Below are 22,916 nucleotides of genomic sequence, written 5' to 3'. Positions count from 1 at the left end.
AGCGGATGGCGGGCAGTTCGGTTACCCACATCATAGTTGCGTTCAGATGGCGACAGGCGATGAGAAAAATAAGCGCAAGGATGAACCTTATCGTCAGACTGGAAGCGCTGGGATAGAATGGCTCCCACGCCTACCTCTGAAGCGTCAACCTCGACAATGAATTGTCTAGTGACGTCAGGAGTAACGAGGATAGGAGCGGACGTAAAACGTTCTTTTAGAAGATCAAAAGCTCCCTGGGCGGAACCGGACCACTTAAAACACGTCTTGACAGAAGTAAGAGCTGTGAGAGGGGCAGCAACTTGACCGAAATTACGAATGAAACGCCGATAGAAATTAGCGAAACCTAAAAAGCGCTGCAACTCGACACGTGACCTTGGAACGGGCCAATCACTGACAGCTTGGACCTTAGCGGAATCCATCTGAATGCCTTCAGCGGAAATAACGGAACCGAGAAAAGTAACGGAGGAGACATGAAAAGAGCACTTCTCAGCCTTCACGTAGAGACAATTCTCTAAAAGGCGCTGTAGAACACGTCGAACGTGCTGAACATGAATCTCGAGTGACGGTGAAAAAATCAGGATATCGTCAAGATAGACAAAAACAAAGATGTTCAGCATGTCTCTCAGAACATCATTAACTAATGCCTGAAAAACAGCTGGCGCATTGGCGAGACCAAACGGCAGAACCCGGTACTCAAAATGCCCTAACGGAGTGTTAAACGCCGTTTTCCACTCGTCCCCCTCTCTGATGCGCACGAGATGGTAAGCGTTACGAAGGTCCAACTTAGTAAAGCACCTGGCTCCCTGCAGAATCTCGAAGGCTGATGACATAAGGGGAAGCGGATAACGATTCTTAACCGTTATGTCATTCAGCCCTCGATAATCCACGCAGGGGCGCAGAGTACCGTCCTTCTTCTTAACAAAAAAGAACCCCGCAGACTCAGACACCTGCTCACCACGCAGCATCTGAGGGAAACACGACACGACAGGGCGATACATAGACACAGCACGGTGAACAATAGACAAGGATCCGACAGGGCAGGAACGGAAAACAAGGAGAGAAATAGGGACTCTAATCAGGGAAAAGGATCGGGAACAGGTGTGGGAAGACTAAATGATTGATTAGGGGAATAGGAACAGCTGGGAGCAGGAACGGAATGATAGAGAGAAGAGAGAGAGGAAGGGAGAGAGAAAAAGGGGAACGAACCTAAAAAGACCAGCAGGGGGAAAATGAACAGAGGGAAAAGCAAAATGACAAGACAATCTAAGACAAAACATGACAGTTTCTTCTTCACATCAGCAAAGAAGGACTCTGTGTTTCAGAAACTCACTTCATATAGAGGGGCTATCAGTCTTTCACACTGTGGTAAATAAAGCCAGTTTGTTATATAGAATTATTTATTTCTGTTTTTAGAGGGAGAGAAACGAAAGCCCACAGTGCCTATTTTTTGAAAATCGTCAGTCCACATGTCAAGTGTAATTCCCCCATTATATTTTCCCAAGTTCTCTCTTAACTCCAGGATCATCAACAGTTTTTTGTTGTTGTTGCCTGATGCAGGACTCTAGTGCCAGAGAAGAGAGGCTCTCTGATTGAAAACAGCGCAATTAATTTACGAATAGATAGTTAATTTGTGCCACAGTTTAGACTACCGATAGATCAGTGTTCTAACTCCCCCTTGTGATAGTGTGGTGCAATTACAGAATGCCACCATCTACCACTAATGGTGGCGGCATAAGCTCAAAACTTTTAAAGGAAGAACCATTGTACACAAACAACAAGTGTGCGGTTAAAATCGGCAAAAAACACACATTTCATTCCACAGGGCCGTGGGGTGAGACAGGGATGCAGCTTAAGCCCCACCCTCTTCAACATATATATCAACAAATTGGCAAGGGCACTAGAACAGTCTACAGTACCCGGCCTCACTCTACTAGAATCTGAAGTCAAATGTCTACTGTTTTCTGATGATCTGGTGCTTCTGTCCCCAACCAAAGAGAGCATACAGCAGCACCTAGATCTTTTACAGATTAAGTCAGACCTGGGCCCTGTCAGTAAATCTCAGTAAGACAAAAATAACGGTGTTCCAAAAAAAGGTCCTGTTGCCAAGACCAAAAATACAAATTCCCTCTAGACATACCTTGGCCTAAACATCAGCGCTACAGGTAACTTCCACAAAGCTGTGAACGATCTGAGACAAGGCAAGAAGGGCCTTCTATGCCATCAAAAGGAACATAAAATTCGACATACCAATTAGGATTTGTCTAAAAATACTTGAATAAGTTAAAGAAACCATTGCCCTTTATGGTTGTGAGGTCTGGGGTGCACTCACTAACCAATAATTCACAAAATGGGACCAACACCAAATAGAAACAATGCATGCTGAATTATGCAAAAATATCCCCTGGTGTACAACGTAAAACACCAAATAATGCATGCAGAGCAGAATTAGGCCAATACCCGCTAATTATTATCAAAATCCAGAAAAGAGACGTTAAATTCTACAACCACCTAAAAGGAAGTGATTCCCAAATCTTCCATAACGAAGCCAGCACCTACAGAGAAATGAACCTGGAGAAGTGTCCCCGAAGCAAACTGGTTCTGGGGCTCTGTTCACAAACACACCCCATAGAGCCCCAGGACAGCAACATAATTAGGCTCAAACAAATTACTTGACACACATTTGAAAACAAATCCAATTTTGATAAACTCCCATATCTATTGGGTGAAATACCAGTGTGCCATCACAGTAGTAAGATTTGTGACCTGTTGCTACAAGAAAATGGCAACTAGTGAAGAACAAACACCATTGTAAACACAACCCATATTTATATTTATTTATTTTCCCCTTTGTACTTTAATTATTTGCACATAATATGACATTTCAAATGTCTTTATTATTTTGGAACTTTTGTGAGTATAATATTTACTGTTAGTTCATATTTTTTATTTCACTTTTGTTTATTATCTACTTTACTTAACATATGTTTCCCATGCCAATGAAGCCCTTAAATTGAATTGAATTGAGAGAGAGTGAGAGAGAGAGAGAGAGAGAGAGAGAGAGAGAGAGAGAGAGAGAGAGAGAGAGAGAGAGAGAGAGAGAGAGAGAGAGAGAGAGAGAGAGAGCGATAGAGAGGGAGAGAGAGAGATAATTTTGCTGTATATACAGTTTACCCCTTTTACTGTCAAAAAGGATTCATACCAAGTACCCATTTACCAAAATACTAATGCATTTTCTTGTGAATGGCCATCTGAGATTTTAAAAGAGTCAACATACAATACTGTAGCTCCTCTGGTTAATGTGCAATCAGTCAGTTGAACCTTCCAACAAGAACCATGTAGCGAACCTGGGAGAGTTCAGGTTTTATCAAGACAACGGAATGTATTTTATAGTCTTACTCAGTAGAGTACTTTATAGGAAAGCTGCCTCACCATGGCCAGTTAAGTTACTGCAAGCATAATGCATACTCCATGTGTGCTATATCATAACACATACCTGTATACCATGTGTTTTATGCCACCTGTCATCACGGCAGTAACATACTCTCTGAGCCAGATTTATGAAATGTTTGCTGTTGTGGGAATTTTGCACCTTTTATTTTTGCCCAGAAATATGAAGCTAACATAGTCTTGTCTCTCTGACATTCTCAAATAATTGAATTGGATTGTTTTTGATTTGTAATCATCAATATGAATTATTATTTTTTATGGGTTCACAGTTATGTAGTTTAGAAATGGTTATGAAATGGAAATGTATTTGTTTGATAGTTGGTCACACACACACACACATTCACATTCATTAAGAAATGATGACAAACAACAAGAATGGATTTTTAAATATTTTCTTTTTTCCCAATATCGGACCAGAAACAATCAAATGATTTTGCATTTTTTGTGAATTCCAAGATCTTTATCACTTTCTCAAACTATGTTATTCTTAAGACGTTTCAGAGAGGTTAAGTTTCCTTTTCTTTAAAAAATGGTACAATAAGTTGGTTGTTGCTTCTCTTTACCAGTAGAAAACATGTAGTGGTTCCAGAATACAGAAAAATGGGATAAAGGAGGAAGGGGAAAGGGGGCATCCCTGACTAGTGCTAAACGAGATAAACAAAACCAGGTTAAACATGCTAGTTTTCCTCAGCTTAGTTCTCACATACACACAGACAGTTATAACCCCGAGAGACAAACATTTCATACAACAAAGAACACAGAACTTACAATTCAACCACAACCCGTTCTTCTTTTCACAGACAAAAACTTCCCCCAGCTTTCGTGTCTTTTCTTACCCAGTGAAATTGATTTAGGTGTTGCCCTTTGGGTGTGTCACTTGACTATCTGACCAGGGATTTGAGAAAGAGATACAGAAAGCAAACAGGAAGAGACACAGCATGTGTTTACGACGAGATGTTAGGAAACTGAATATTGGTGCCGGCTTTTGGCCACTGTTGGTTAAAGCCGAGTAAACCCAAGGATGGCAAGCGATCATTTATTCGTCATCGTCATCATCGTCATCATCATCGTCATCATCATCGTCGTCGTCATCATCGTCATCATCATCGTCGTCATCATCGTCATCATCATCATCATCATCGTCGTCATCATCATCGTCATCATCGTCGTCATCGTCGTCATCGTCGTCATCGTTGTCATCATCGTCATCATCATCATCGTCTGGGTCGATCTTTCCAGACAGCACGTCCTCGATCCAGTCCTCAAGCTCATCAGCAGTGGGCATGTCCTCATCATCATCCATCTCCATCCACACACTATCAGCCTGAGAGGGAATACACAGTGAGAACACACACAAGATGGACACTAAATAGGCTAAAGGCAAATAGGCATTGAAGCTAACGAGAGACTGAAAATAGACCAGCAACAATCCCCAGGGAGCAAGGAGGAAAAGGTATAGTTGAGTTTGATGAAACAGCATAATGAAATTACTGTACTAAAGACAGCAGACAACCAGGAAGGATGAGAATATTAGACTTACATCTTCTACATCCACGACACCGATCTGAGGAGAACCAAGGTCAATGCCGAATGTCTTCTCCCAGTAGGGCACAAGCTAAAGAAGAGAAGGAAATAAAGAGAAAAATCAAAGGAAATGCAGAATTTTGAAAATCATTTTTTTGCTATGTTTCGTAGGTCTTGCCACAATAAATTATATTCTAATCTACCCCCTTCCCTAAAAATTCCACCCCCAATAATGTATTGACAGGTTTGAAACCCTACCAATCCTGTGACTCTCAATATCCAGTTCCTCCCTTGGCAATCCCACCCACAGTGATTGATTGACAGGCCAAACTATTAAGAATGTGGCCAGGATAACACATGACAATGTGCAAAGGAAATCAAGATGGAAGGAATAATATTGTTTTATCCACTAAGGACTTGAATTAGAACTTTGCACTTCATTTTGTACAGTTATCTGGTAGGGCATTGAACAAAAACATAGATTATGTTCACATAAAAATAATATTTCAAACGTATTATTAATTTATTTGCCCAGAATCCACAATAGAATAACAAATATTTTGGTGTAGGCTGGAGCAGGGGTCTCCAATACATTTTTTGAGAGCTACTCATATTCAGCCTGCATATTTCATAATTGTTTAGGCCTAATTTGAATGAATATGAAAACAAACCAGTGGAGGCTGCTGAGGGGAGGACGGCTCATAATAATGGCTGGAACGGAGCGAATGGAATGGCATCAAACACATGGAAACCATGCTTTGTGTATTTGATACCATTCCACTTATACTGCTCCAGCCATCACCACAAGCCCGTCTTCTCCAATTTAGGTGCCACCAACCTCCTGTGATAGAAACAAAGAACGGCACGGCATACATAATCTAATTGCGTTTTGGTTCTTAAAACCACAAATCCTTATACTGTTGCATACATTTTCGAAGATTGCGTTTTAAATGTCAAACTACCCAATAGATCATGATCATTTTTTGCTAAGAAAGTAGGTGTGCAAAAACATACTTTTGCACCCCTATTTTTAAAGTGGGTCTGCAGCTGCTCCGTCTACTCCATTGCCCAGGCACATATGCATCCGATTTCTTCAGGTCTTACCAGGGGGAAATCGTCGGGGTCAATCCAGATGATGCTGAGGTCAGCGTTGTCAGTGTTCTCACGGGCCACCTCCTTTAGGATCTCCAGGAACTCATAACCATCTGGGGAAAGGTCAAAGGTCAGGTACTGCTGTCCCCCCCCTGCTACCTTTCTTCATTGAAAGACAATTCAATTCTCAACCTTTCAAACTATTTTCTAGCAATCCTTTTATGACCTAAAATAACGCACATGCAGCAGCCGTAGAATGACGCCTGAAAAACAGGAGTTCCCACTTCCGTTCTTTTTTCAGCTTTACTTTCAACTAGTGTAATGTACATTACCAGGGTCATCCTCCTCAGCAAAGGCAACAATGTGCTCTCCATCTATGTCATCCTCCTGAAAGAAAGAAAGAAAGAAAGAAAGAAAGAAAGAAAGAAAGACAGACAGACAGACAGACAGACAGACAGACAGACAGACAGACAGACAGACAGACAGACAGACAGACAGACAGACAGACAGACAGACAGACAGACAGACAGACAGACAGACAGACAGACAGACAGACAGACAGACAGACAGACAGACAGACAGACAGACAGACAGACAGAGACAGAAAGAAAGAAAGAAAGAAAGAAAGAAAGAAAGAAAGAAAGAAAGAAAGAAAGAAAGAAAAAAAGAAAGAAAGAAAGAAAGGGATGAGACTCTGGCCTACTGTACATCTCCATGAAAAGTAGGCTCACTGTATAGTTCCAGTTCAATAGTGAGTGAAGAAATCTTACCCAGGTCTCGTACATGCTGTGGGGCTCAAGCTTCCTCAGAGTGGGCCTGGAAGGAGAATGACATCAGTCAATCAATCACATTAATTTATAAAGCCCTTTTTTACATCAGTTTTCACAAAGTACTTTTACCGTAACCCGGGCCTAGACCCTAAAGAGCAAGCAAGCAAAGGCAGAAGCAAGAGCACAGTGGCCAGGAAACAAGTAATGTAGTTTGAGCCGCATTTTGTCTATATGTGTGAAGTAAATCACCTCATAACCTACCATGGGACTTCCAGCTTTGCATTGTCAGCTGTACTGTAGGGCCAAACTCACCTGTCGTGCTCCTCGATGTAGTCTACAAGCTCAGCCTCAGAGTAGGGCTGTCCTGGGATGGTCACTGGCTCCTCCATGAAGGGTTCATAGAAGTCAACCTCGTTCAGTTTCATCTTTAGCTTCTTGGCAATCTGGATGGGGACAAAGACCATCAATTAGGCTGTAAATAATTTGCGTTTGAATTTTTTAAAGTTGAGTTACCTCACGGACGAAAGTTGTTTCTTGTGATGTAACTTCAATTGTAATGTAACTCCACTTAATTTATTGAGTTGACTTAACTTAAAATGTGAAGGCATTTTGTTAACTTATATGTCTTCAATTTGAAAAAAACAAAAAATGATACAGCATAAGAAGGGTCCGTTTGCAACGGGATCAATGACAATTTTCCAGAATGGAGTTTAGAATATATAAGAATCTAATTCAGCCCTCTGTGGTTCCGTACCTTGGCGTCAAAGGTGGCGAAGAACTTGATGAAGGGGTGGAACTCCTCGGCAGCATCGTCATACTCAATGAAGTCTGTAAAAGAGAAAAACAACATGAACCTAATGTGAGAATCCCCTTGACAACCTTGATAAGAGGAAATTGTCCGAATACAGCATCGAGTACCTGTATGTGGTTCACAAATACACTGTAGATGTTGTGCCTAGAATCCCATTAGACTGATCCCAGATCTGTTTGTGCCAATTGTGTGACAATGACCACAGGAGTTAGCAGGACAGCACAAACAGTTCTGTTACCAGGCTAGCTTTTCATATCCAAGCAACTTTTAGTCATGATTTCTCGGGTCTTTCCTGCAGAGTTGATTGGCTGTACTTACGGGGGGATTTCTCACTCTTGAAGTAGCCGACCAGCTTGATGTCCTCATCGATGTTGTGGAAGCCCTTGAGCTCACGCTCATTATCAATGATCTCCACAGGGTCCTCAATCACCTGCAGAGTGGAAGCGACATGGGGAGAGAGAGAAGAGAGGTGAAGGAAGAGGGAGAGAAGATTTACGTGAGGAGCGGATTAGAAGAGATTTGACATTGACAATGTATATAGCATTAGGCAATCATTTTTTTTGCCTTCTTTGACAAATTAAACTCTTTTTCAAACAATATTTCTAAGTGTTGATAGTATTATGAAATTACATTAGTAAATAGATTGTAATAATGCCGCATGTTCAGCATTGTAATTACAATTTGGGGTTTACACAGAGTAAGAGCACTATAGTAAAGTTACAACACAGTGACTGCAACCAAGATAAAGTAAAGTGACGACAACCAAATAACTATATAATGTTGTTATAGTTACTCACATCATAGAGAAACTCCACCAGGGTGTCAGCGGCCAGCTCGCCATCGTACTCAATTATCTCATTATCGACAAAGATATAGATGCTCTCTACCTCATCCAGACCTGGGATATAAGAGAAGGACAGGTTAGGGATTTTCTTTAGGGGCTAGGGACTAAGAAACTGATGGGGGCTCCGGGAGGAATGGGGCAGTTTACAAAATCCCGGGTAGGGGCTAGGTGTTAGTGGACAGGTTAGGAAACTCTACTTAGGGGCTAGGGTTTAGCGGACAGGTTAGGAACTCTGGTTAGGGGCTGAAGTTTAGGGGGGGACAGGTAAGGATTTCTAGCTAGGAGGTCAGAAATTGGGGCTGGGGAAGCGATGGGGCAAGTTAGTTGGTAACTGCAAGCCATTCTTCTTGCAGAGGATTTGTTCATTGGATTTTGAATATGGGCTTGAAACCACACTTGGCCTTACTAAAATAGAGTGAAAAAAATTCAGAGTAAACCTGCAATGTGGTTAACGACGTTATCTGTGATTGAATGAATTCCATCCAGACAATGTTGTTTATTGCCTGAACCAAGTTCTACCCCAGTAGGCTTTACCATTTACAGTTGCATGACTTGACCTCGCTTTTGAAACAATGTATTATTTTTTTATACACAGTATAACTATCATGTGAATGCCTCCCTCTTGAAGTAGAATGTTTTTATTGTTTCTTTGCAGAGCGGTGAATGACCCTCTTTGACTTTTATATTCGCCCAGGGGCGTGGCAGTATGAGAAAAGGATAAGATGTATATGACAAAGAGACATAGGTTGTGTAGAGAAGCAGCCAGTTAGAGCTCTGCTAGGGATGATCTCTGCTAGGGATGATCTCTGCTAGGGATGATCTCTGCTAGGGATGATCTCTGCTAGGGATGATCTCTGCTAGGGATGATCTCTGCTCGAGCCTTAGATCTCTGCTCGGGATGGTTTTTAGACCACTACAGCTCTCTGGTGGCTGAATGATGTCCTGTGGGTGATACCGAGGTGTTTACTGTATGTGTCTGGTTTCTAGGGCCCTGAGTATTTCCTAACCACGTATCATGAACACCATTTTTCATGACTATAGCTATGGCCCTCAACTAGGGCCAAGAACATTCCTTGTCAGGAAAAACTCATATAATATGTTCCGTATTAAAGTTTAAGCTGCAAATATACGTTAAAACATTGCCTGTATTTTGGGCCCCAAGATGCTGTAAATGCCATGCCTGTCTTTACTTCACTCTATTCCAACAGCAGTGATACCACTCCTCAGGCAGAAGAGGGCAGAAGAGGATTCCAATGCGAAGTCAGACCGAAGAGTTGGCGTTTTAATGAGGAAACGGGGTCAAGAGATGAGTGCGGTCTTACCCAGCTTCTTGGCGACAGAGATGTCCTTCTTCTCATCCACAAGGCCGAATCCGATGTCTTCGTCGTCGAGATCATCCAGAACCTGGGCTGCAAGCTGCAGAGAAGAGGGAGAAAGAAAGAGAGTGTAAGAGTCTGAGCAGTATCAGAGCCCGCCTCCTAACGTCTGTTTTCCGCTCCATTTCAAATAGATCTCTAGCCCTGTTTGCACACTGAACAATCCTGAATAGATAGTTATTAGCAATATCTTAGTAGCTCAACCTTGCCCTCTGATAGGCTAAGTGGAATCTTTGCCATATTGCTTATGCCTATAATATCATTTCAGATCTACACAAGTGCCTATAGGGGCATGGGGTTGATTTAGAAATGAGTAGTTTTGTGTGTGAGCCACCACAATTCCCCCCCCCCAACCCGCCTGTTCAGCTTGAAAGAGGTTCCTATTGGCTAAACGTATACCTGTAGTCTATGTTTAAAGCTGTGCCGTCCCTCACTTAAGAATGGGTTGCTCAGCACTCCCGTCCAGCCCTAGACACATATGACCGCACTGCACTCCGCTTGCCTGGATGAAAAATATATTTCCCACATACTCTGTGTAAGGACCCCCCACTCCCACCCCCCATCCCATGGTATTTCTTCCTACTTTCAAGGCCTTAAAAGCAACAGCTTTAGAGCGCTGCCTTGCACTTTCTAAATCTGTGTGAAACTGGACCCATTGACGGACAGCTAGCCCGGCCAACGAGAGGACAGAGGAATGAAAAGGGGGGGGGGGCAGTGGTATGGGAGATAGTGTGAGTGTGTCGACGGGTAAAGACGTGGTCACGACAGGTGCAGTGGGCAGTGGAAAGGAGAAGGCTCAGGCTATGGGAAAGTAAACTCACATACTGTGGGGTTATTGCCTACATACGCAAACTTACTAACACTAACACACACTTGCACACACACGCATGCACGCACGCACACACACCCACAGAGACGCACACATTTTGTTCTCTTCTTATCCACTAGACGCCACCAATCTATGGCAATATGTGAAACACATTTCATCAGCAGAAAAAAACATTGTACTCTTTAATTGCAGAATATGTATAATTTAAAAGCAGCCAATATCCATTAAAAAAACGTTTTGTTAATATGTCCAGCTCAGATAACACCAACTCAGGGAAACGGTCAGCTGGGCAATATTTACACCATTTCCAGCCATGTCATGGTTCGGCACAAGCCTCTACTCCACCTCAGCCAAACCAGCCTCCCACTGCAACCCTGAATTTGGCAGCAAGACGGCCGCTAAACCTAGATGGCTGCTATCATGTGGCTTTGGTTAACAGTAAAGCCAATGGTACAAGTTCTGCTCTCTTGTCAAGCAATACCTTGAGGCCAGCATCTCTGTTTTGCAAACATTTGTTAAAGGGTTGGGTGGGTGGGTGGGTGGGTGGGTGGGTGGGTGGGTGGGTGGGTGGGTGGGTGGGTGGGTGGGTGGGTAGGTGGATGGATGGATGGATGGACGAACAAACAAATGAAAGAACAAATGAATGAAGGGATGAAGGGGTTAGACCAGCTATAACCTATTTCATTTGTTTTGCTTATTTCTTTCTCAGCTGTGGTGAGTATAGGACATCTTTATTTGCAACATTACATTCATTACTGCAGTCCATTTGTGCACAATCTTAGTCTGCCTCCCAAATGGCAACCTATTCCCTATATCGCGCACTACTTTTGACCTGGGCCCTACGGCTCTGGTAAAATGTAGAGCAATAATTAGAGAATAGGGTGCCATTTGGGACACACTCAGTCACAGAGCATTGAAAGAAAGCTGCTGAGGGGTTGCTGTAGGGCAGCAGCTTTCTAGAGGGGTGTTTTGAGGGCCTGAACATACCTGGTACGTCAGGGCGGCTGGACTGGTGAGTAACTGTAGAGAGAAGTCTTGCTTTAGCACAGGACATTCACATATAGGCTGCGATTCAATCAAAGGTGCATCCTTGACAAGCACACTGCACTTGACTTTAAAGGTAATTTACCCTTGAGCCAACTTCCGCAGAGCTAACGTGAATGCGATCTCCAAGAACGTCTGGAAGTTGCCTTTAGAAGGTGCATTGTCGACAATGGGTTTTGGACTGAATCCTGGCCATAGTCATTCACCTTCAGAGACTATTACAAGACTATATCAAGACCCTCATTCAACAGGACTGTAAAAAGAAAATACCTTAATAAACTAAGCGTAACACCGAGTGCACGTGTCCCAATATCCAGACTAACATATTGTGCCTCGTCACAATAGTACTTTTAATAGTGTGATCTAATCTGCATACTAATCCACTACTATGCTTGTCAATTTAATTACGTCGTCATTCATTTTTGCAAGTTAGTATGGCAGTTGCACCCCCTTTTTGCCGTCAGAATAGCCTCACTTCGTCAAGGCATTGATTCTACAAGGTGTCGAAAGCGATCCACAGGGACGCTGTCCCATGATGACTTCATTGCTTCCAACAATTGGGTCAAGTTGGCTGGATGTCCTTTGGGTGATGAGACCATTCTTGATACACACCTGGAAACTGTTGAGCATAAAAAAAACCAGCAGCGTTGCAGTTCTTGACACACTCAAACCGCAGGGCCAGGCATATACTACCATACCTCGTTCAATGGCATTTAACTCTTGCTCATTCACCCTCTGAATGGCACACAAGCACAATCCATGTCTCAATTCTCTCAAGGCTTAAAAATCATTATTTAACCTGCACCTCCCCCTTCATCTACACTGATTGAAGTGAACTTAACAAGTGGCATCAATAAGGGATAATAGCTAGTTGGATTCAACTAGTCAATCTATGTCATGGAAAGGGCAAGTGTTCCTAATGTTTTGTAGACTCGGTGTATATTAGGACATTTGGTCATGACATAACAGGGCAGTATATAGATTGCAGAATACTTCCACCATACAGGACTGTCAATATTACACAGATATGCTGACAGGTCAAGATGCAGAGTACAGAATAATCCAACTTCAACAGACAACTGAGATTCAGAATGAGGGCAACTGCTCTTTCAACATCAGACTGAAAGATTATAGTTCAGGGCCCATATTCACAGTATTTGCCCTACTAAGGACAAAGTGCACTTTTGATTGGTGGCGTTTAAAAAAAAAGGAATTACTTTGTATAAAATGTTTAGTCTCTTATCCCTTGTAACTTTAAATGCGACAAATTGCTTGCCTCTTAAGGATCGGCCCATTTTTTTATATCACCTAAAATGACATACCCAAATCTAACTGCCTGTAGCTCAGGACCTGAAGCAAAGATATGCATATTCTTGATACCATTTGAAAGGAAACACTTTGAAGTTTGTGGAAATGTTTAATTAATGTAGGAGAATATGTCACATTAGATCTAGTAAAAGATAATACAAAGAAAAAAACATAAATTATTTTGTATTTATTTTTTGTACCATCATCTTTGAAATGCAAGAGAGAGGCCATAATGTATTATTCCAGCCCAGGCACGATTTAGATTTTGGCCACTAGATGGCAGCAGTGTATGTGCAATGTTTTAGACTGATCCAATGAACAATTGAAAATGTTGTCTAAAGACTGCCCAAATGTGCCTAATTGGTTTATTAATACATTTTGTGCACTCTCCTTGAACAATAGCATGGTATTATTTCACTATAATAGCTTCTGTAAATTGGTCAATGCAGTTAGATTAACAAGAATTTAAGCTTTCTGCCAATATCAGATATGTCTATGTCCGGGAAATGTTCTTGTTACTTACAACCTCATGCTAATCACATTAGCCTACGTTGGCTCAACCGTCCCGCCGGGGACCCACCGATCCTGTAGAGGTTTAAAGTAGATCAGTTCTTATAAACTCATGAATCTTGAAAAAAGTCTCATCCCCCGCCCTTCTGCCACCGCGAACGCGCCAGTGCATTGCGTCCTGGTAGCATGCATGAGCTACCCACCCGCTCACAGCAGTGAGTTTGAAATAAATACCGCCAGTAGTAAGTTACTTTGTAGTTGCTAGCATGTGTGGAGTCACAGTGAGAGAAAGGGGCAACTGCAGTTCTACTGCTTGTCAATTAGCAGGACAAATTTAAATCAAGTGAAGACTAGCTTGTATTGACAGCATAGCTGTGCTAACTAGCTGATTTATCTGGCCCACATTAGCGATGATTAGCTGATATAGCCCACTCCAGTAGTGGTTCAAGACACACTACATGACCAAAAGCATGTGGACACCTGCTCGTCGCAAATCTAATTTCAAAATCATGGGCATTAATATTGAGTTGGTCCCCCCTTTGCTGTTGTAACAGCCTCCACTCTTCTGACTTTCCACTATGTTTGAACATTGGTGTGGGGACTTGCTTCCATTCAGCCACAAGACCATTAGTGAGGTTGGGAACCCACATTGGGCGATTAGGCTGGCTCGCAGTTGGCGTTCCAATTTATCCCAAATCTCGTCAAACCATTTCTGTATGGACCTTGCTTTGTGCACAGGGCATTGTCATGCTGAAACAGGAAAGGGCCTTCCCCAAACTGTTGCCTCAAAGTTGGAAGCACAGAATCATCTAGAAGGTCATTGTATGCTGTAGCGTTGAGGTTTCCCTTCACTGGAACTAAGGGGCCTAGCCCTACCATGAAAAACAGCCCCAGATCACTATTCCTCCTCTACCAAACTTTATAGTTGGCACTATGCATTCGGGCAGTTAGCGTTCTCCTGGCATCCGCCAAAGCCAGATTCATCCGTCGGACTGCCAGATGGTGATTCATCACTCCAGAGAATGTGTTTCCACTGCTCCAATGGCGGCGACCTTTACACCATTCCAGCCGATGCTTGGCATTGCGCATGGTGATCTTAGGCTTGTGTGCGGCTGCTCAGCCATGGAAACCCATTTCATAAAGCTCCCGACAAACAGTTCTTGTGCTGACGTTGCGTCCAGAGGCAGTTGGGAAGTGAGTGTTGCAACCGAGAACAGACCATTTTTACGCACTACACTCTTCAGCCCTCTTTAATCTATTTTTCTAGCTTGCTTAGCCTACAATGTGTGATGACTGTGTTTTTGCAGAAAATTAAGGCACCTGCCCCCCTAAAGCCCCCCCCCCCACAGCCCCCTCCAACTTCTGCTCCTCCATCACAGGCTATCCATCCGATACCGCCAAGGCACTTCCATATTAGTCTGAGCAGGGGTATTTATAAGAGAGACTGAGACTGAACTGAACTGGCGTTGCGGTGAGGAGCTGGGCAAGACAGTCCTACAGCTATATAAGGCTTTCTGGGGAGCACAGAGAGAGACCGGGGAAAACGTGAAGGGGGAAGGGGGGGGGGGCGGAGAAAATGGAGGGAGGAGAAGGGAGAGAAAGAGGGAGGGAGGGGAAGGAGACCGGAGAAAATGTTAAGCTTTGATACATATGGGAGGGGGAGGGACAGGAGGGAGGAGAAGGGAGGGAGAAGGATAGCTAATACATGACTAACATTCACTCTAGTCTGTCAGACTATCAATCATCTCCTCACAGAGAGATTCGTCTCACTTTCTGTTTCTCTCTGACTGCAGCTTATATCTAACTTATTGTGACCTCTCTCTTTCTCTCTCAATATTTCTCTCTGTCTCTCTCTCACACAACCTCTCTGTTTTTCTATCCACCATGCTCTGCTGATGTATGTGCCAAGAGAAGGTGTGACTTCTCACTGTCCAGCCACAGGTGAAGAAGTTCCTCCTAATCACAGATCTTGGATCAGATTACCCAACTTTCAATCATCCTTAAGCGGGTTGAAGAAGTGTCAGCCTCTGTATCAATGTTTAGAGGCAACCTCATTCATATTCTATGGTTGAATGAGGGACGGACTAAGTGCATGGAAAACACAGCTAGTATCGTAGATCCGTAATTTCCTATAAATCATGCATTCATATCATGTCCATAAGCTAAAATAACTCATGGTTACAGTACAGCTGTAGCTCTATCAGGTCACTTCAACCTTGCTGTGTGGCAGTGCAGTAAAACTGTTTTGGGAGCTGTATAGTATCTTTACGCTGCCAGTGTGGTTGTAAGTGCACGTTGTTCGATGAGTCACCACACATCTGTGTGTGCTTCACCTGTGAGCCACTAACGGGGATAGTCTGTATGATGATGCTGTTACAATGTTGTTGTTATTTATTGACTGCGCCAGTATATAGAGTGAGAAAGGAGTGTGTGTGTGTGTGTGTGTGTGTGTGTGTGTGTGTGTGTGTGTGTGTGTGTGTGTGTGTGTGTGTGTGTGTGCGTGCGTGCGTGCGTGCGTGCGTGCGTGCGTGCGTGCGTGCGTGCGTGCGTGCGTGCGTGCGTGCGTGTGTGTGTTGGGAGGAAGGAGGTTGTAGCTTGTGTGTGGGAATGGCTGCATGTGCATCCGTCCTTGTTTCTATGACTACTGTTGCAACGTTTCGCAGCTTTATTCAAATTACAAATCATCCTCATCATTCAAACGCAGAACCATCTGCACAGCTATAAGTAACATCCAATGTTTTTACCAAGATGTAGAATCTCCCATTTGGTCACCATGTCTGTTTTCTCACTCCATCTCAACCTGCTGTATTGTCAGAGCTTCTCTAAGCCTCAGTTCAACGTCACACCCCAAATATCACAAAGGCTTTTCACAATTCAATCTTTGTACCCTGAGACACAAAGACACTCAGAGTGCTCTTCTCCCCATTTCCTGTAGCCTTCCCCGTTCTATTGCATCCGCTTCCAGCTCAGGTGTCAATAATTAATGGACGTAACTGTAAAACACCAGTGTGTGTGTGTGTGTGTGTGCGTGCGTGCGTGCGTGCGTGCGTGCGTGTGTGTGTGTGTGTGTGTGTGTGTGTGTGTGTGTGTGTGTGTGTGTGTGTGTGTGTGTGTGTGTGTGTGTGTGTGTGTGTGTGTGTGTGTGTTTGTGTGTGTGCCTGTGTTTGTGTGTGTGCCTGTGTTTGTGTGTGTGTGTGTTTGTGTTTGTGTTTGTGTGTGACGATGTAGCTTCAACACACCAGGACGTCCCTACAGCCTACACCGACATGTTACAACAACACTGAGCAGGGTGGGCATTAAAGAGTTAAACAACAGATGTATACACATTGGTTCAGTCGCATACTCTAGGTGTGGCTAAAATAAATGCCCTAAAATAAACAAATGCCCTACACATATGTAATAAAAAAGCTGTCCGGGTATGAAATATGTGATTTCTGAAACTTTTAGTTCTGGTCGAAAGTGTTGCCCCTGTTCTTTGTAGTAGGTAGTGGGTCTTGATGATTGTAGCGGTCTTGGCCTAATTTAGGCTATTTTTGTATTAGTCCTATCTCAGTCCACTGTGGAATTCAAACGAATTGAAAGTTACAAATGCACCTTTAATAGCCTATCACACCAGTTTTGCATGATATCGAATGTCCATTCCAAGTCATATCGGACTTCACACCAGCACATACTACAGTATCTCCTGGTAGATAGCTGAGGAGTGTGGAGGAGTTAAGCAGGTCTGTCTGTCACCGACTGTGAGTGACTCATGCTCCCTATACAGTTTGAACTCCATTGCAAATATGTCACACAAGGAACCAGCCAATGTTCTCATCGCATCGCACATCACTCTGCAGGCATCAGCTGCTGTTTAGCCAAGCAGGATAAATCAATCGGAGAGATCAGTGAGACTTTGTGGCAAAGACTCATCAGAAACGGTCCCTTCTCCTGGAGTACATCATTCTGGCTGTTTTACCTGGATGTCAGAAGTCAAATAATGCACAGAACTCGGTTCAACTTCACTACTTATAGCCGGGACTATGAGTTTTTCCAGACCACATGACTTGAACTGCCAAAACTCCAGGACCTACAATACTACTTAGAACTACAGCTCCTTTATTTACCAATCTGTACTGTTTATTGTGTATCACTCCAAACGTGCTCTACACAGGAGGTTGGTGGCACCTTAATTGGGGAGGATGGGCTCGTGGTAATGACTGGAGTGGAGTAGGCGGAATAGTATCCGATACATCAACAGACAGGGTTTCCATGTGTTGGATGTCATTCCATTCACTTCGTTCCAGCCATTATCATGAGCCGTCCTCCCCTCAGCAGCCTCCACTGGTGCCCCAGATAGTTGACATATTAATCCCAAGACGTAACCACATGTTACACGAAAGAACAGGTGTTTATAATGTTTATACTCCAAAGTAACCACGACACCAACAAGTGTCAACCCTTACAGCCTTTCCTACTTTGGCTCTCTCTCTCTCTAGTTCCAGAGAGAGAGATAAAACAGGAAATGCTAACCGTGTGCTCGACAAAACTCAAAAATGTGAGTTTTAAACTTTAACCAGGCACTTCTTTACCTCGTTTGCCTTTTCATGCGTGTGTGTGCATGCGGAGATGGGCAAAATATAAATAAACATGTACCTTGTTAGCAATACAAAGACACTCGAAAGACTAGTGTATCAAACTAAAATGCAAATGGCATAAAATGACAGTTAAGTTGAGGGATCAGAAATACTGCCCCTCTTTGCGTGCGTGTTTGCACCTCTTTCCCTGACATTACCTCTCCTATGAATAAGATATGAAAATACATTCCAACATTCAGGAGGCCTACGGAGAGAGCAGAGGGTCATCTATTAATCATTAGGCACAACATGAAGCACAGGCTATTATAACACAACAGCAACGTGGTGTGTGTGTGTGTGTCTGTGCATGTGTGTGTGTGTGTCCTCTTGAGTCTAGTCCTTACAGTACAAACACAATGGAGAAACAGTGTGTCACGTTGCCTGTCACTTGTGACTAAATCTGGGAACCACAACCTCAAGGAACCTGCACTGAGGTCAAATTCACCTCATGGAAGCACAACAATGAAGATGTCTTCCCTTTGAGACATTAAAGACATCGTAGGCTCTGAATGACGAAGAAGACAGTAGAAATCAACTAAAACTCAGCAACCTAGTCGCCACCATCAACTGCACCATGTGTTAGTGGAGATGGCATGGTAGGTAGGTTAAATGTAGCTCCACACAAACAGAGAGAGAGCAGCCGGACGACCGGTTCTCTGGCTTCATCGGGGACTTTCATGGCAAGGCTTTGGAGACTTGCTGACAAGTATAGTACAGAACCCCATAGCTGTCTGCTACAGCCAACGCTGCAGAATTTGTGTGTATGTGTGTCCAGAATCTGGGGATAGGAGTCTGATTATCTGCTAGGTTACAAAATTGGGGTGGGGGGCTTCCCGAGTGGGGCACCAGTCTAAGTCACTGCTTCACAGAGCTCGATGCATCACGACAGGCTAGGGTTCAAACCTGGACTGTGTCAAAACCGGCCATGTCCGTGAGTCCCGCAGGTCGGCGCACAATTGGCCCAGCGTCATCCAGGTTAGGGGAGGGCTTGGCCGGGCGGGCTTCACTTGGCTCATCGCGCTCTAGCGACTCCTTGTGGCGGGCTGGACGTCTGCAGGCTGACCTCAGTCGTCAGTTGAAAGGTGTTTCCTCCAAAAACATTGGTGCGGCTTGCAGGCCGCACCAATGTGCTGGGATGTGCTGTAGTGCAGTGGGAAAACTGACTGATGGATGAGGAGAAAGACTTCATAAGGGCCTGAGACCAGTATCCTGCTCTTTCTTTTTTAGAATTGACCAGACATTGTACAAATCACTAGGACTGAGGTTTAGTGCAGGGGAAGCTCAATAGAGGGTAGAAACTGTGTAGAGGTAGGAGGAGTATGTTTGTTTTCTTCCATCCTGGTATTTCATCAAGCCAGGATCAGAGTTCGGACACATGTTGTTGAAGTCAACATTTGCAAACAAGTATTTGTTTCTATCACCATGAGGTGTTCTGTCATTTGACAGGAAAGTGGCACTTTCATCCAACATGCTTAAATGGGATAGGTTACCATCAGACATAGAAAGACATGATTACTCAGTTTTACCATGTTTACACAGTGCTGTGTGATCATTGGATGGTGTGAGTTTAACAGTATTGCTTCCGCCCCTCTCCTCAAACAAATCTGGCCTCGGACCAGGGACCCTCTGAACACATCGACAACAGTCCCCCGCGAAGCATCGTTACCCATCACTCCACAAAAGCCACTGGCCTTGCAGAGCTAGGGAAACAACTACTTCAAGGTCTCAGAGCAAATGACGTCAATGATTGAATGTTACTAGCACGCACCGCTAACTCGCTAGCCATTTCACATCGGTTACATAAGTATAATGATTAAGTAGCACCTTTATATAGAGTGCCACTTGAGATGCATCCATCGTGTCTTTATTGATTGGTTGGTGTGAGGATAGTGCAAGGGTCACTTGGCATTACGTAAACACAGTAATGATGACTATGACTGACTGACTATGACTGATAGTAACTCCAGGTAGACATGCTGTCATCATGTTGTCAGGTAATGGGGACCCCAATAAAGAAAGATGACATTGCATGAACACACACATCTTTCTATGACTACACTCGCAGAAAAAAGGGTTCCTAAAAGGGTTCTTCAGCTGTCCCCATAGGGTAATCCATTTTTGGTTTCAGGTAGAACCCTTTTGGGTTCCATATAGAACCCTCTGTGGAAAGGGTTCTATATGGAACCCAAAAGGTTTCTACCTGGAACCAAAAGGGTTCTACCTGGATATAAAAAAGAGTTATTCAAAGGGTTCTCCCATCGTTACATTTGAAGGACACTTTTAGGTTCTAGATAGTGTGTAACCTCCTCTGCTATGTAACCTATTTAGGTCACATTTTACTTGTGGTACCCTATAGATCACTTATTCCACGGAGGGCCGGGTTTCTGCGGGTTTTTCGCGCCTCCGTTGTACTTGATTAATTAATTAAGTTAGCTAATTAGTAAGGAACTCCCCACACCTTGTTGTCTAGGGCTTAATTGAAAGGAGAAACCAAAAACCTGCAGACACCCGGCCCTCCATGGAATGAGGTCTACATGTCCAAACTATGAAGATGTTTCTTTCCATGTTTTATTTATTATTACATTTTCACTCCCTGTACTTGCTTCACGACTCCCAGCGTACACGTTACACCTGCTCGCGTACAAAAACACAGGGAGGAACTATAGTTCTAGAAGTTCTAAAATGATCAAACTAAATAAAAAGATTGATAAAGTTGTTGTTGTCCGGTCACATGTTGTCACAAAAACAACCACACATATATATACAGTACATACACACACACAAATAAATACAGTGCATTCGGAAAGTATCTAGAATTTTTCCACATTTTGTTACATTACAGCTTTATTCTAAAATAGATTCAATTGCCCCCCCCCCCATCAATCTACACACAATGTTTGCAAATATCACATTTACATAAGTTTCCAGACCCTTTACTCAGTACTTGGTTGAAGAATCTTTGGCAGCGACCTTCAGCCTCGAGTCGTCTTGGAAATGATGCTACAAGCTTGGCACACCTGTATTTGGGGCATTTCTCCCACTCTTCTCTGCAGATCCTCTCAACCTCTGTCGGGTTGGATGGGGAGTGTCGCTGTACAGCTATTTTCAAGTCTCTCCAGAGATGCTAAATTGGGTTCAAGTCCGGGCTCTAGCTAGGCCAATCAAGGACATTCAGAGACTTGTCCTAAAGCCACTCCTGCGTTGTCTTGGCTGTGTGCTTAGGGTCATTGTCCTGATGGAAGGTGAACCTTCACCCAAGTCTGAGGTCCTCTGTACTTTGTTCCGTTCATCTTTCCCTCGATCCTGACTAGTCTCCCAGTCCCTGCCACTAAAAAACATCCCCACAGCATGATGCTGCCACCACTATGCTTCACATAAGGGTGGTGCCAGGATTCCTTGTGACGTAAAGCTTTATACATTCAGGCCAAACAGTTCAAACTTGGTGTCATAAGACCAGAGAATCTTGTTTCTCAAGGTCTGAGAGTCCTTTAGGTGCCTTTTGGCAAACTCCAAGCGGGCTGTCATGTGACACTTACTGAGGAGTGGCTTCCGTCTGGCCACTCTACCATAAAGGCCTGATCGGTGGAGTGCCGCAGAGATGGTTGACCTTCTGGAAGGTTCTCCCATCTCCACAGAAGAACACTGGAGCTCTGTCAGAGTGAACATTTGGTTCTTGGTAACCTCCCTGACCAAGGCCCTTCTCCCCGATTGCTCGGTTTGGCCAGGCGGCCAGCTCTAGGAAGTGTCTTGGTGGTTCCAAACTTCTCTCATTTAAGAATGATGGAGGCCACTGTGTTCTTGGGGACTTTCAATACTACAGACATTTTTTGGTACTCTTCCCCAAATCTGTGCCTCGACACAATCCTGTCTCCGCGCTCTACCGACAGTTCCTTCAACCTCATGGCTTGGTGTTTGTTCTGCCAGGCACTGTCAACTGTGGGACCTTATATAGACAGGTGTGTGCCTTTCCAAATCATATCCAATCAATTGAATTGACCATAAATCAATTTTGAGTCTCATAGTAAAGGGTCTGAATACTTATGTAAATAAGGTATTTCTGTTTTACATTTTTAATACAGTACCAGTCAAAAGTTTGGACACACCTACTCATTCAAGGGTTTTTCTTTATGTTTAGTATTTTCAACATTGTAAAATAATAGTGAAGACATCAAAACTATCAAATAACACATATGGAATCATGTAGTAACCCAAAAAGTGTTTAACAAATCGAAATATATTTTAGATTTTAGATTCTTCAAAGTAGTCACGCTTTGCCTTGATGACAGCTTTGCACACTCTTGGCATTCTCTCAACGAGCTTCATGAGGTAGTCACCTGGAATTTCAATTAGCAGGTGCGCCTTGTTAAAAGTTAATTTGTGGAATTTCTTCCCTTCTTAATGCATTTGAGCCAATGAGTTGCATTGTGACAAGGTAGGTGTGGTATACAGAAGATAGTCCTATTAGGTAAAAGACCAAGTCCATGTTATGGCAAAGACAGCTCAAATAAGCAAAGAGAAATGACAGCCAATCATTACTTTAAGACATGTAGGTCAGTCAATGTGGAACATTTTAAGAACTTTGAAAGTTTCTTCAAGTGCAGTTGCAAAAAACTTTCAGTGCTCTGATGAAACTGGCTTTCATGAGGACCACCACAGAAAAGGAAGACCCAGAGTTACCTTAGCTGCAGAGGACAAGTACATTAGAGTTACCAGGCTCAGAAATTGCAGAGCTTCTCAGAATTCAA

The 22,916-nt window shown here is 43.4% G+C and overlaps 1 protein-coding gene across 2 annotated transcripts in view; it reads right to left on the bottom strand.

The window, feature by feature from the left end:
- Positions 1-3,823: 3,823 nt before the first annotated feature.
- LOC124014517 (calsequestrin-1-like) overlaps positions 3,824-22,916 on the bottom strand; it is a 29,765-nt gene continuing 10,672 nt past the window's right edge. The window contains exons 2-12 of one of the 2 annotated variants that reach the window (XM_046329615.1): positions 11,681-11,713; positions 9,811-9,904; positions 8,442-8,542; positions 7,963-8,074; positions 7,588-7,661; positions 7,146-7,276; positions 6,834-6,879; positions 6,396-6,450; positions 6,076-6,176; positions 4,988-5,062; positions 3,824-4,771 (exon numbers count right to left, since the gene is read on the bottom strand). In XM_046329615.1, the coding sequence (XP_046185571.1) occupies positions 4,484-4,771; positions 4,988-5,062; positions 6,076-6,176; positions 6,396-6,450; positions 6,834-6,879; positions 7,146-7,276; positions 7,588-7,661; positions 7,963-8,074; positions 8,442-8,542; positions 9,811-9,904; positions 11,681-11,713 (1,110 nt within the window). In that variant the 3' untranslated portion in view covers positions 3,824-4,483. The remainder of the gene's footprint in view (positions 4,772-4,987; positions 5,063-6,075; positions 6,177-6,395; positions 6,451-6,833; positions 6,880-7,145; positions 7,277-7,587; positions 7,662-7,962; positions 8,075-8,441; positions 8,543-9,810; positions 9,905-11,680; positions 11,714-22,916) is intronic. The other variant, XM_046329616.1, reaches the window with a different exon arrangement.

This window comes from Oncorhynchus gorbuscha, linkage group LG25 (assembly GCF_021184085.1).
Source record: "Oncorhynchus gorbuscha isolate QuinsamMale2020 ecotype Even-year linkage group LG25, OgorEven_v1.0, whole genome shotgun sequence".
NCBI classification, from domain to species: domain Eukaryota; kingdom Metazoa; phylum Chordata; class Actinopteri; order Salmoniformes; family Salmonidae; genus Oncorhynchus; species Oncorhynchus gorbuscha.
The sequence above is the reverse complement of the archived record's forward strand: the minus strand, read 5'-3'. Positions and strand labels throughout refer to the sequence as shown.